Below are 14,306 nucleotides of genomic sequence, written 5' to 3'. Positions count from 1 at the left end.
GAAAAAGCCCAGTCTTCCCTAAACTCCTTTTTTTTTAAACAGTGGTCTTATCATCTTTTGGGAGAGTTCACTCTTTTGAAATTTTGTTAAAACATCAAGGTCAAGGGGTAAAAAATCATAGCATGTTGGGAGCCTCTTGTTATGGGTAATGTTCACTTGAAATGTGAAAGTCAAATCTCTTCTCAATGAAAAGGAAATACAACATTAATGAAAACTAAGTTAAACTTCAAGGTCAAGGTCACAGAGTCAAAAAGTCATGATACATTTTGGAAGGTCTTATCACAGGTAATATGAATGCCCTTTCATTTATCTTTCAAAATGATCAATTCAAAGCAATTAATTTTTTTAAGGAAATTAGGTCAAACTTCAAGATCATGGGTAATGAAAATCATAGTGTATGTAGAATGGTATTGTCCCATTTAATACTAATACACATGTTTAATATAAAAGTCCTATCTCTTCTCATTCAAAATATACGACCATGATGACCAAGGTTAAATTTATTGTGACAGATGGGCAGATTGACAAACAAATGAGATTAATGTACCCTACCTTTAGCAAAAATGGGGACAATAAATGTCTTTGCTGTTCTTGACAAGAAGATTTATGTTGGAACAAGATGTGTTTGTGAAACACTACGCGCCCGGCGGCAACAAAGTTAAAAAAATCTTCTTTTAGCATATTGATCACAGTCAAGGTCACAAGGTCATTGACCATGGTGTCATTCGAAAGAACTTAATCAGTGGAGTATGCGTACTAAATATGAAGTCCCTATCTCCTATGGTTCAAAAATTGTGGCAAAAAGTGTAAAGAGCTATTTTTAGCATATCCGTCACAGTCAAGGTCACAAGATCATTGACCTTGACGTCATTTGAAGGACTCTATTAGTGGAGTATGCATACCAAATATGAAGTCCCTATCTCCTATGGTTCAAAAGTTATGACAAACAGTGGAAAAAGCTATTTTTAGAATATAGGTCACAGTCAAGGTCACAAAGTCATTGACCATGGTGTCATTTGAAAGAACTTAATCGGTGGAGTATGCATACTAAATATGAAGTCCTTATCTCTGATGGTTCAAAAGTTATGGCAAAAAGTGTAAAAAGCTATTTTTAGCATATAAGTCCCAGTCAAGGTCACAAGATCATTGACCTTGATGTCATTTGAAAGGACTCTATTAGTGGAGTATGCATACCAAATATGAAGTCCCTATCTCCTATGGTTCAAAAGTTATGACAAACAGTGGAAAAAGCTATTTTTAGCATATAAGTCTTAGTCAAGGTCACAAGGTCATTGACCTTGAAGTCATTTGAAAGGACTTTATTAGTGGAGTATGCTTACCAAATATGAAGTCTCTATCCCTTATTGTTCAAAAGTTATGGCCAAGGTTAAAGTTGACAAACAGACAAACAGATAAACAGACAAACAGACAAACAGATAAACAGACAAACAGAAAAGTTATGGCCAAGGTTAAAGTTGACAAACAGACAAACAGATAAACAGACAAACAGACAAACAGACAAACAGACAGGACAAAAACAATATATGCCCGGGATCTATCGATCCGGGCGCTTAAAAAGTACCCTGCATATTTAAATGTAAATTGGTTGAAATTAGCCCAGTGGTTCTTAAGAAGTTAATGTGAAAAGTTTGCAGATAAACAGATGGACAACAGAAATCAGTACATTTCAGAAAACAGTATGCTTATAAATAGTTAATCAAGGTGCTTTGGGTAGCAAAATAAAGCTAAACTGGTATATCTAATTCATCCGCAGAGCTTAGTATATTTCAATATGCACAACCTTTTCAACTCTTATAATTATTTTTTAAAATTTATATCACCATGTCTCATTCAAGGGAGAACTAGAGATATGACCAGATGTATATCTGTTGAATATAAAATATGTACATGTATTCTGTGTTTTTTTTTAGTAATTTGTTTGTTTGTTGTGACAGCAACTGTTATGGCAGCTTTTGGCAAAGGTTGAAGTTTCTCAAATGTAAGTCAAACTCGAAGGTCAAGGTCAAAGGGTCTAAATTGTTGGTATCAAAGGGAAAGTCTTGTCACAAGGAATACACATGTGAAAAAAGGGAGAAATCCCTAGAACTTCCTCACCTGTTCAAAAGTTATTGCCAAGGTTAAAGTTAAATTGGATTCAACTCTAAGGTCTAGGTCAAAAATAATTATACCTGTTGAAAGTTCACAATGATTACACATGTTAGAGCATGAAAGTCCTAGCACAATCTGTTCAAAACTTACGCCAAGTTCAAGGTATTTTTCTTGTAAAATTGGGTCAAACTCCAAGGTCAAGAGATCAAGAGGTCAAAATTGGTGGTACCCATTAAAAGGTTTTGCCAAAAGAAATTTACCTATGAAATATTGAAGCCATGTGTAGGCCTATAGCCCAATCCACTTAAAAAATATGGGCAAGGTTAAAGTTTCCGTGGACAGACAAAAATACATAAACATAGGAAACAAAATATGTATAAATAGTCAAATGAAAAAATTTTCTATTATTATGGAGTCATAAGATCAATTGTCATTTCAGGTACAGGGAGTCAGTGGCTAGGGAGATCAGAACCCCCCCCCCCCCTGGAATTAGCAGTTATTTAAATAAGACTATATATGTACTGTAGAGAATAAAAATGACTTTGGACATCCTCCCCCTTAGAAAACAGGGACTCCACCATCATTGTTTTTATTATTATTTTTTATTTCCATCATCTGGAAATCTTGGGCTGATTTTTTTCTGAAAAAAAAAAATTCTGGATCTGCGTCTGTTATATACTGAATGTCCGCAACGGGAGATAACTTGACAATGTGAAATTTGTCGACTGTGGCATGCGATGATCTTTGACCATGTTGACCCTTTTTGAACTTCAACCTAACCATTTGCATTTATTTATTTTTATGCAATCTATACTAAATCTTGTACTTACCGAATGTCATAGGTCGTGACAACGAATTCATGAAATATAATCCATATAATCCAATTAAAACACAAATGATTTTAACTGACCACACTGCATCGTCAGCATACATGTGCTAAATAATCTCATTCGACAAACCTTTGCTGATTCCGTTGCCAGTATGAATTGGCCGAGGTGTGCCGAGAGGTGATATCTATAAATATGATAATGGGTGACGCAAACCCAATGTGAATGTAGAAAATAAAACTGTTTAGTACAAGAACAAATTTCAAACTATCATAATAAACTAAACTATGTTTTTTTAAAAAATGTGAGAGTGAGAGAGAGTGTGTGTGTGTGTGTGTGTGGGGGGGGGGGGGGGGGGGAGATAGGCATTGACAAATTAATCGGGTTGTATTTTCAATGGGTTTTTTTCCCGACCAAATACTAAAATCAGTTTGCACATTTTGATAAATTCATCAAAAATGCTTTGTACTAAAATAATATTTTATGTCGTTGAGAAAGTAAATTTAAAAAGTTCCAAATTATGGGAAAATTATTTATTTGAATCTAATTAAGAAATTTACTTCAATCATTAATTAAATTCTGTTATTTCAGACTGGTTATGAATTAAGTATTTTAAAATACATATGTGAGGCTCAGAGTTGATATGGTCATCTGAAAATTTTATGTTCAATTTGACGAATACATGTACGGTGATAATTATAGAATTATTTTGACTTCTTCCTTGGAAAGTCCAATATGAATGAGTGTATTTTTAGAGGCAAACACCATAGTGCGGGTATTACTGTCTCATGACAGCATCTAGTTAAGACCTTGCAACACCAACAACAACTGAAAACTTTTCACAGGAACTTTGCCCCGTAATCAATATTTTCAAATACTAGATACAAAATGGAGAAAAGGTGCTGAATTTAAATTGAATATAAAACTAACAACACATTGAAAAATTCATAAATGTATCACTTACAATCTGTAAATATACACATACTCATGTGTATTCTATTTATCAGTTTTATTCACGAAAACATTATTTTCCCACTATTAAACAAGACTTTGTACTTTCAGAAAATTAATTCTCACATAAAATAGTATTTTTTGAGATTAAAAAAGAGTATTGACACCAATTTGTGAAAAGTGTGTCTATTTAAAAAAGAGTCAATGACAATGTTGTGAAAATAAGGTAAAATAATTGCAAAAATTATGTGATCTACAGTACATGTATATATAACAACTTTTATATTAATACAGTCTTTTTTTCAAATTATTAATCAAGAAAATCTTCATTCTGAACATTATCTAAAATGTGTATTTATATGTCAAAATATGTATAGAAAAAAATCTGTTACATAACAATTTTGTTGAAACAGCTAGACTTAATGTTACACCATTTTTGTTTTACATCAGACGTTTACTGTTACAGTAATTAAACTTAGTTATAACAAAAGCATGGGGACCTTCGCAATTACTTTGCTATATCTGTAATTTGTTATATCTGTATAAGGAATGTGTTAAATTTATATAGTTGGGGATCCAAGATGACTTCGCTTTATCCGTAAATTCACAATATCCATGTTTGTACTAAACAAGCCTTGCTGTATGTGGTGTTATGGCTGTCCAGTGAAGAAAGTGGGTTTAAAAAGTGACACTTGAAATAATCATCTTCCACTTTTTCCCTGGAATAAAAAAAAAACATACATCTATACCTTAATTTAAAGTCATTATCTATCTACAACATTTTTTCATGTGAAAACAAAATTGATATATTTTTCCCTATGATGTATTTAATTCTATACCAATTGTTTGTATTTACACCTTGAAAAAAAAACCTCAAAAATATTTTAAGTATAACCAATGGAAGATAAAAGCAACCTAAACAATTTAGTGAATTTACCATCACAAATTTCAAAACTTCTGATCTCCAATTTCTTTAAACAGAATTCCCTCCAAAAGAATACTGATTGGTAACGATACTGCCTGGTGTTCAGTTCTCATGCAAGATCACTTGCAAGTTTTCTGTCTTCGTTTATTAATTTTGTTACTGCCTCCTGTTTCTGGTATATAACCTTTGTATTAAAAAAGATTTTAAAACAACATAAAAACAAAGATTATTTCCTAATCACTTGCAACTATATAGTTCATTGCTGTACACTGGATACTAGTATTTCTATTTAGGGTTACTCTATTTATAGTTATTTAGAGGACTTATATGCAACTTTCTTGCATAAATCATATATATGCATTATGTTTGTTAGGGATATTCATACTATTTCATAAATACATGTATCCAAGTACAGTTGCATAATAGTTTAATATATTCAATTTATGAATTTGTAAATACAAGAAAAACTTTCCTGAACAAATTTTGATTGAATACTTGTAAGTAATAAGGTGTACCCACAATTAATTTTAAATTTGCTTGTGAATCAAGTATGGTTTTTTCCAAATATATACTTAGTATAGACATTGAACATATATTAGTAAGTTTAGCCCCCCCCCCCCACTTTCCACAGAGACGTCTTAGTGTAGGTTAAAAATGGGGAAAGTGGTGGTGGTTGGAAGAAAATTTTTGGTACTGGAGTTCGAACCTACAGGATTTTCGTGTTTGGGACTTTTTTTTTTTTTTTTTTTTTTTTTTTTTTTTGCTTGTCAGGTTTTTCTGGAGGCACAATTTTTTTTTTAAACTTAGCCCCCCCCCCCACTTTCAATTTGCTTCCGACGCCAATGTTTATACATGTATTTTATTAAAGTGTGTATATATTGCTAAAGTTAATTAAAAATTATTAATTTTTTTTCATAGTCAAACTGAATAGAGCCTTATAATATGCATGTGTTTACGTCCGTCTCTAATTTATGCACACTTCCCTAAATATTTTAGAGCACCCCCCCCCCCCCCCCAAAGAAAACAATCACACACACACATACTTAACAACAACAATGTAGTCTGTACCCGAAAACACATATTAATTTTTCATTTCATACACACAAACTTATGTTACATCTTCTATTACATTCTTCTTCTTATTAATAGTTATATGATTATCAAGAGTAAGTTATTTTGCTTTCTAAAGTAAACACAACTTTCTACATTTTTTGCCTAGGGTAGATCCATTCCTACTGATTTCCGGGTGGCCGTATCCACTGCTTGTTAATGTTTTCTTCCATTTGCATCATAATGTACGTATGGGTCTTTAGAATAGATGAAATCCCTCTAGTCAGACTTCATAAATTTTGTTCCAATATTTCACAAGACCTGTCTCTTTCATTTTCATTAATTGATTGATGACTTACTTTGTCACTCACAACTTAAACATCATTTTCTCCTTGTTTATTTTCCTGGTGTCTGTTTTACCACATGTTGTTAGAAACTTCTTTTGACAGGAGAGTCAACCATTTTTTGTCTTCAGTGCAAAAGAGTCAGCAAAGAGAAATAACTCTCGGTCAATTTTCATGAAAAGTGATGATTTCAGGCGAATGGAAAACAACATTTAACTGATTTACCCACCTCAAATCTTTTTGTATCTTTTAGATGTAAGTTCCATCTTACTGAAAAAACCTTTTTTATAAGTTGAAATTGCCTGCAAAAATTTCTATGCACGTGAAGAAATAGGTACCTTTGTATTCATTTTATGACAATCTTCGCGTAAATAGATCTGTATTTTATCAAAAACCTTGAGTTAAAGTGAATAAAATTTATATGCCAAGAAACATTGATTAGTTAGCTATAAAATGAGACCCATGTTACTTTCTCAACTTTTCTATGTTTAGGAAGCATGGAATTATTTTGCATGGTGATGATAATTAGGTCATTTTCGCCATGGCAAAGTATTTCAAGGCCGTTGCTATGGAAACCGAGGAAGCACTGTCCAAAATTTACCCACCTATAGTCTTTATATAGGACACTCTTTAATATCATATTGATAATTTCAAATTCCATGATAGTGCGTGGCCAAGCATTTTTGGTCCTTTCAGAGAATTGATGTTAATATGATAAATAATAACTCTGCTTTTCTAATTTGAATCACAGGCCTTTAGACTAACAACATTGGAGGAGGAGGGAGGGAGTGTAAATATATGAAGGTTTGGACTTCCTCCAATACGATACCTAGTTTCCCAGTGAAATACAGTAATAAATCAAACGACTCACAATTATTTTTTCTATTCACATCTCTTCACGATTAAACAGACGACATTTCTCCGAAAGTTTCTGAACTTTAACTTTCATCAATTTAAAACAAAAAGTGTGGGGTGGGTTGTGAGTTATGGTATATAAATATGGTGTTAATACCATAACATCTCAAATAATTCTATATAATATCTAGAGACTTTACTAATTTTCTGAATATATCTAAATCCTCACTATAGACCAGAAAGTATATACACCTGAGGCTGCATTTCATTTCCGGAATTTTTGGTAATTATCAATTTTTCATTTCCGACAATTTTTTGTTTTCATTTCCGACATTTTTCAAATACATAATTAGTACCTATAGTAACAAATTTGATAACTTTACTTATGAAAAATTTAAAGGAATAAATCATAAATCAATAAAATCCAATTTTGTAAATCTATCAGTGAGCTGGACATAAGTATGGTGCTGTTACTGACATTTGATTTAGTGCACATTAAATATGGTGAAAAAGTTTAATGCTCATTAAACTCTTTTACCTAGACTTAGTGCTACTACATGTATGCATATATGTATAGATTTTTTTATTTAATTTTAATTAATATTTTGGCATTAATACTTTTAAAATTCCATTTTCTTTTACTTAGAAAACATTGAATTGCCGCACAGGTAAATTCCGGAAATGACAAAAAAAAATTATGTCGGAAATGAAAACAAAAAATGTCGGAAATGCAAACAAAAAATGTCGGAAATGCTATACAGATTTCCGGAAATGAAATGCAGCGACACCTGACAGGTAGATAACAAAGGTAAGTGGGTCATGTGATCAGAGTTTATACAGAGATCAATAGACAGGACGACCGCCATTACTGAAGGTAATGAACATAGAAGTAATTGACGCATTTTGTAATTTTAAAAATTGTTTTCAAATTCTTAAGAAATTAGTACTACAAACTTTCATCATGTGAACAAAATTTTCTTTAAATAATGATTCAATATGTGTAATAATCCTGTGTCAAAAGTCAAAAGACTGGTTTATATACATGTACTGTGCTCAAAATAAATTATGGCCTCCTGGATTGGGGCTAGTGAATTTTAATCTTAGCAAGTATATTTTAGAGAGCAAATGCCCATTTGGTCAATGTTTTTTCTGCATACAAAATTAGTTCATGGTCAGTTGGTCAGTTTGATCAGTTGACAGTGTTGTGAGCCAAAGTTCTGTTGTTTTCTTTCAATATAAACAAATTCATGAAAATCCTACTGCTACCATTATGGAGTCTCGCCAAGTGGGACAATGAAAGTACTGAGTTAAACAGTAGAAATTTAAGGTAATAACCGAGTGACAAGAGAGAAAAAGTCTAACCTTTATATGTATTCACGATTTGGTAAACATGTCTGCAAAATACAGGTATGACAAAAACCATAACAAGCCTCATGCATACAATGTGGTTCTCTAGTATAATAAAAGTTTGCCCTTTCAATAAATGCATTATCTGACATTAGTATTGAACATGCATTGTTTCAGTCACAGAATCTAAAGATGGACCCCCGCACCAGTGCCCAGGACGTGATGCGATGTGACCTGTATGAGACCGCTGTAGTACAAATGCATTGTGATACATGTCTTGTCAACCTGTGTAAGACCTGTGTGGGAGAACACATCTCAACAGATGAATCAAAAGATCATAAAATTGTCAAATTTCAATACAGGAAATCTACCCCCCTCTACCCTGGATGTACAACCCATAGCAAAGAACGATGTAAAATGTACTGTAAACAATGTGACTTTCCTGTGTGTATCAGCTGCCTTGAATCCAATCAACATTTAAGTCATGAATTATCTAATATCCTTCGAGTTTTGGATGAAAAGAAAGATATGTTTAAAAAAGGAAGACATGAATTAAATGAAACAATTTATCCCACCTACCAGGACATTGCCTCTGATGTACAAAACAGAAAGAGCCAGTTAGAAAAGGAATATGGAGATCTTTCAACAGTCATAACAAAACATGGAGAGGACTGGCACAGAAAAATTGACAAACTTGTCAAGAAACTTAAAGCTGAAGTTGATAAGATGAAAAACAATCAGTTACAAACTCTACAGAAAAATCTGGACGAAATAAAATCAAAAATGTCTCAAATCAAGCATGAAATCAATTCAGTTAAAATGGCTGTAGACACTAATGACTTATCAAAACTGTTAAGTGTAACATCCAATGTACACAGATACAGAAATCTTCCACCCAAAATCATGATATCTTTACCCAAATTCATTCCAGGAAAATGCCAAGGAAAAGAACTAAATAAAATGTTTGGAACTCTAGTATCAAGTTCTTTAACATCAGATAAACATGGTTACAGAATGAAGACAACAGAGAAATCACCAGAAGCCGGATCCTCTCCCCCAGTCAAACAGCTGCTTGATGTACCAGAGACCGGCTCCAGCATTAACACTGAGTATAATGAATTCATTTACAGTGCAGCCTGTCTGAGTGATGAAGAAATTTGGACAAGAGGAAATGACAAAACCATGAAACTCTACAGCATCAATAAGGGGTCACTACTCAAGTCAATCACAACTAAGTCAGGGAACTGGCCATCTGATATAGCAGTGGCAAAAAGTGGAGATCTAGTATATACTGATTATGGTGACAGAACTGTGAACATTGTGAAGAATGGGAAGATAGAGAAGGTGATCGGACAACAGAACTGGAATCCTCGAAATGTCTGTAGTACCTCTTCTGGTGACCTCCTGGTTATCATGTTCAGTTATAACAAACAAACAAAAGTGGTCCGTTATGCTGGCTCCATAGAGAAACAAACCATTCAGTTTGATGATAAACGTAAACCTCTCTATTCATCTGGTTATTATGACAGATACATAACTGAGAACAGGAACCTGGATATCTGTGTGTCTGATGAGGGAGCTAAAACCGTAGTGGTGGTAAACCAGGCCGGGAAACTAAGATTCAAGTACATTGGACATACTCCTGCTCAAAAGAACAGACCATTCAATCCACTAGGAATCACCACAGACAGTCAGAGTCACATTCTTACAGCTGATATTAACAACGACTGTGTCCACATCATAGACCAGGATGGACAGTTCCTCCGTTACATAGAGTGTGGATTGAGTGAACCCTGGGGACTGTGTACAGATACAAATGATAATCTGTTTGTGGTTCAATTCAGAAACACACAAGTGAAGAAAATCAAATATTTGTATTCAATATAAATAAACATTTTTTTCTCCTTAATCATTTTTCAATGTATATCTTAATGAAATTGTGAATACTATATAAATGTCTATAGTTTACAAAGAAATGACAGCTCTGCTTTATGCATATAAATAAGGTGAATTGTTCCAATTCATGTCAGAAATAAATTCAAGCCCAAGGACCATACAATTCAGGAGAGTAATCTTGGCCCTGCTATTTGTCATGAGATAGCTTTATCATTTTTCCAATCCCATAAAATATTGATCCCATATTTTAACCTAAACAAAAGGTTTATTGCTCAACTAAAGTTGAATCCACAATAAACGGGGATGTTTATTAAACAGTATATGACTACCGAGGTAAAAGGAGTTTGCTGTTCTGCTGATGAATCTTTTATACCCTGTATAAATGCATTATGTATGATTTGATATAAGTTAAGTTCATCTTAACTCCACAGCCCTTGTGCCACAATACTCAACTGAGTATTATTAGCCTTGCTGTTTTGTTTTTTTTTTATTTCCTTACATGCCCTTGAAAATAAAACCTTATATTAATGTACCTCCCTAATTTAAAGAAGTCTCTGAATGCACACACAATAGAATGATTAAATTTCAATATAACTAGGCTAAGCATTGCCTTGCTGTTACGGATATGGTTTTTCCCTGTGCACCTGTATAAAACTTCATCGCAGTTCGATCCAAGTCTTAGTTCCAGACCTAGGGTAATGACACAGTGTCATGGTAATGCTTTCGGTTATAATGAAAAATTGTTTACTGCTTTTGGGATGGGTGGGGTCGATCCTGGTTGCTTTGGTTGCGGGTGTGTTGATTTGGCTATCCAGTCAGTATGTGTCTATATGTATTATTATTTTACAAACAGCGTGACAGTTTCTTTGATGGGGCGTGCTAAAATTTTGTGTGCTGGCTATCATTTTACTCATCGATTGGATCAATGAAATCAATACTAATTTGCATATGAAACTCGGAATACAACAATACCCCATTAATACTGGCGAATCACATTGAATTATTGTTTCCCAATATGGCATTTGTTGTCAGGAGCAACACGTGGTCAGTCAAAGTCCGTTTTCTGTCCTCAAAAAGCATGTATTAAATTAAATTTAAATTCAAAGAATGAATTTAGTAATTAAAGGCTGTTCTGCAACTGCTGTACTAAGTAGCTATCAATATCATCATTGAAGTAAAACATGCTTTGTCCGTTCACATCACATCTGTTTATTCAATGCGATTGGTCAGTATTGTCAGGGGTATTGCTGGGTTTTGTGTTTCATATGCAAAGTAGTATTGATTCCATTGAAATCAAACATCCAATCGATGAGTAAAATGTTAATCAGCGTACGAAATTTTAGCACGCCCTATCAAGCTAACTGTCACGCGCTGTTAGTGAAGCGATAATACTTTCTTTTCATGTCACTTTAAGGATACACCAAAGGTTTCCAAAGGGAAAAATTTAATTTGCTTGTAATTCTTTCATTAACAAAGTTAACATATTAAAAGTATATATCATTTGAAAGCTTGTTAAATTTACTATTTAATTATCTTAATTTAAATTCTCATTGTTATCTTATAAAAAAATTATTAATATTTTAATGTAAAAATTAGTGCATTTATATTTAATAAATAACTTTTTGTATTCCACCTCTCAAATTCAAAAGTTTGTCTCAATGTAGATTAAAGATTGAACTTTGAAACTGTATCTTAGATTTTTGATAAATCATCTTATTCAAAAGTTACATCCATTTGTATTTCAATGTTCCCAATTTATTAGCCTAGTTCTACATTTCCCCTCATAATTCGAGAACTGAGCAAGATATCAAAAATCTGAGATACGGTTTTGTAAACACACATTTGAGACGCATTCTGGCCAGTTTTCAGAGGAATTGGTAAATAAATAAGGGAGCTGAATCCTTTGAAATAATACCACCAACTGTCTGATCTTACGTACTTTACAGTAGAGGGCAAAAACCCAATACACAACGTCTGCCAAAGCTGGAAATATATGACACCTTGGCGATTCAGCTTTGGATACCTGTCACTTTTCCAAATCTCCTATGCATATTTACAAGAATGGGAGGTTCTATTTTTTATTTAGGTGCTTTCAATGAAGTAAAATAGGTTCAATTCTGAAACAGAAAGATTTCCCGGCAAAATGGCAAAAGGTAAGCTCCACCTCCTATTTCATGGTCATTAGTGACCTGTTAGATCTCCTTCCCTAAATCTAGAGTCCCTGTAGTTTAATTACTAGTACTGATAGCCTCTGTGTGGCTAGTGAAGAATTCCCCAAGTGGTCACAATGATTTAGAAGCAGGCAGTTACAGACCAAATCAGAAGCTTCAATAACGGCACATGTATTAGTGTTTATGTTTGATTATTGTTAAACAATTAGAGAACCATTTAATAATTAGCAAGGATTTTTCATGCATTATAAAGCAGTGATTAGCATTGTTTACTTTACCAAAAATCTCAAAATTGACAAAAATCTTTAAAAAAGCCTTTGGATTATCCTTAAAGCTTTCGCGCAAGAATGTAATGCGCAATGCATATTACATGTGATACGGTGTCGGTACTAATTCCATATATAAGTCGTTTGATCACGGGGTGGTGCACTCTGACCTCAAAGGCCTAGTGTTTACATTGATTGTACTATGCATGTTTATAATTAAATCCTGGCGACGGGTGAGCATTAATGCCGATGGGCCTCTAGTTTGCTTTCATAAAATATAGTCATGTACTAAATAATATGATTGTATGTTTTATATATTTATTGACAATATCAGCTGACAAAATGAGATGAGTTACAATGGAGACAGACTGCATTCCATTCCGTCATAGTGTCCTACTTAAAGTCTGGAGGGTCAGGATAAGCTCAGGTTCAGATGTCAAGATGACGAGATTTTGTCCACTAAGCCACTCCCTTCTATTCCGTTGTAGAAGAAGAAATTATCGTGAGGCTGGTCCTTCAGAGACACTGCCTGTAATTATAGAAAACAAATACATGTATAGACAACACAGTTGTGTTAACCCACTACCCCGCAGTCACACATTTTAACGCATATACCAACTCCTATTTCTAACACAAAATCACGCATATACTGTTTCCGCGTAAACTCGCATTTTTCACGCACGTTTAAAAAGTAAATTTAGTCTTCAATTAAAAGCCATTTTCTTTCTATTTTTTACTTGTTAAAGTCTTATAAGATAAGTCATTTTCTTATTTAAATATTACACCGTAAGTTATAATACTATTTACGGTAAACTTTAGTGAAACGTGTACCGCATTTATAAAACGCTTTCGGCGAAAGATAACGTCATATTTCTATGACGTGAACATTCAGTATATGTTGCATAACAGTTCAGTGAGGCTAGTCCTTCAGAGACACTGCCTGTAATTATAGAGAACAAATACATGTAAACAACACAGACGTGTTAACCCACTTCCCCACAGTCACGCAGTTTAACGCATATAACATTTCCTATTTCTAAAGCAAAATCACGCATATACCGTTTCCCCGCAAACACTCATTTTTCACGCACTTAAAAAAGTACATTTAATCTTCAATTAAGTGCCATTTTCCTTCTATTTTATACTTGTTAAAGTCTTATTAGATAAGAAAAGTCATTTTCTTATTTAAATATTACACTGTAAGTAATAATACAGACTGAGATGTTTACACATGATAACTAGTTACGTGGCTCTGTTGTTACTACTGAACGTGCATTTAGGAAATTTCAAGTGATAAGAAAGATAACTCTGTTTACAAGAGGTTCATGGGCCACTCTGCTTAACTTAGTCATACTGACCCTATGTTTTCAAATAAAAAAAAAAACATTATTTGCTCTTTATCAAACGAAGTCAATATTGTGACCCTGACAGACCCTCAAAAGGTTATAATGTCTGTCATATTGTTGTTCCATCCTTACACTCAGGCCAAAATAAAATTATAGTTTGTTTGGAATTGCCGCCCGCCTCATGAAAATACCCCCCCCCCCGCTCAAAAAATTTTATTG

At 33.4% G+C, this 14,306-nt stretch overlaps 2 protein-coding genes across 3 annotated transcripts in view; one reads left to right on the top strand and one right to left on the bottom strand.

The window, feature by feature from the left end:
- Positions 1-14,306, bottom strand: part of LOC134262030 (SUMO-activating enzyme subunit 1-like) — a 54,839-nt gene that overhangs the window by 17,559 nt on the left and 22,974 nt on the right. Inside the window, exon 9 of one of the 2 annotated variants that reach the window (XM_062744407.1) lies at positions 13,069-13,270. The exons of the other annotated variant lie outside the window; for it this stretch is intronic. Within the exon in view, the coding sequence (XP_062600391.1) occupies positions 13,178-13,270 (93 nt within the window). The 3' untranslated portion in view covers positions 13,069-13,177. Of the gene's footprint in view, positions 1-13,068; positions 13,271-14,306 lie in introns of those variants that run through there. 2 annotated transcript variants of the gene reach the window in all.
- LOC134262011 (uncharacterized) lies at positions 7,892-10,295 on the top strand. Its single transcript, XM_062744392.1, has 2 exons — positions 7,892-7,935; positions 8,586-10,295. Exon 2 carries the CDS (start codon positions 8,601-8,603, stop codon positions 10,293-10,295), a length of 1,695 nt encoding a protein of 564 aa, XP_062600376.1. The 5' UTR covers positions 7,892-7,935; positions 8,586-8,600.

Source organism: Saccostrea cucullata, unplaced genomic scaffold (assembly GCF_032062105.1).
Source record: "Saccostrea cucullata isolate Sc308-1 unplaced genomic scaffold, CSIRO_AGI_Scuc_v1 ctg2101, whole genome shotgun sequence".
Classification (NCBI taxonomy): Eukaryota; Metazoa; Mollusca; class Bivalvia; order Ostreida; family Ostreidae; genus Saccostrea; species Saccostrea cuccullata.
The sequence above is the reverse complement of the archived record's forward strand: the minus strand, read 5'-3'. Positions and strand labels throughout refer to the sequence as shown.

Excerpts from the sequence above, each read along its gene's own strand:
- LOC134262011 (XM_062744392.1), top strand. The coding sequence starts at position 8,601 with ATGGACCCCCGCACCAGTGCCCAGGACGTGATGCGATGTGACCTGTAT.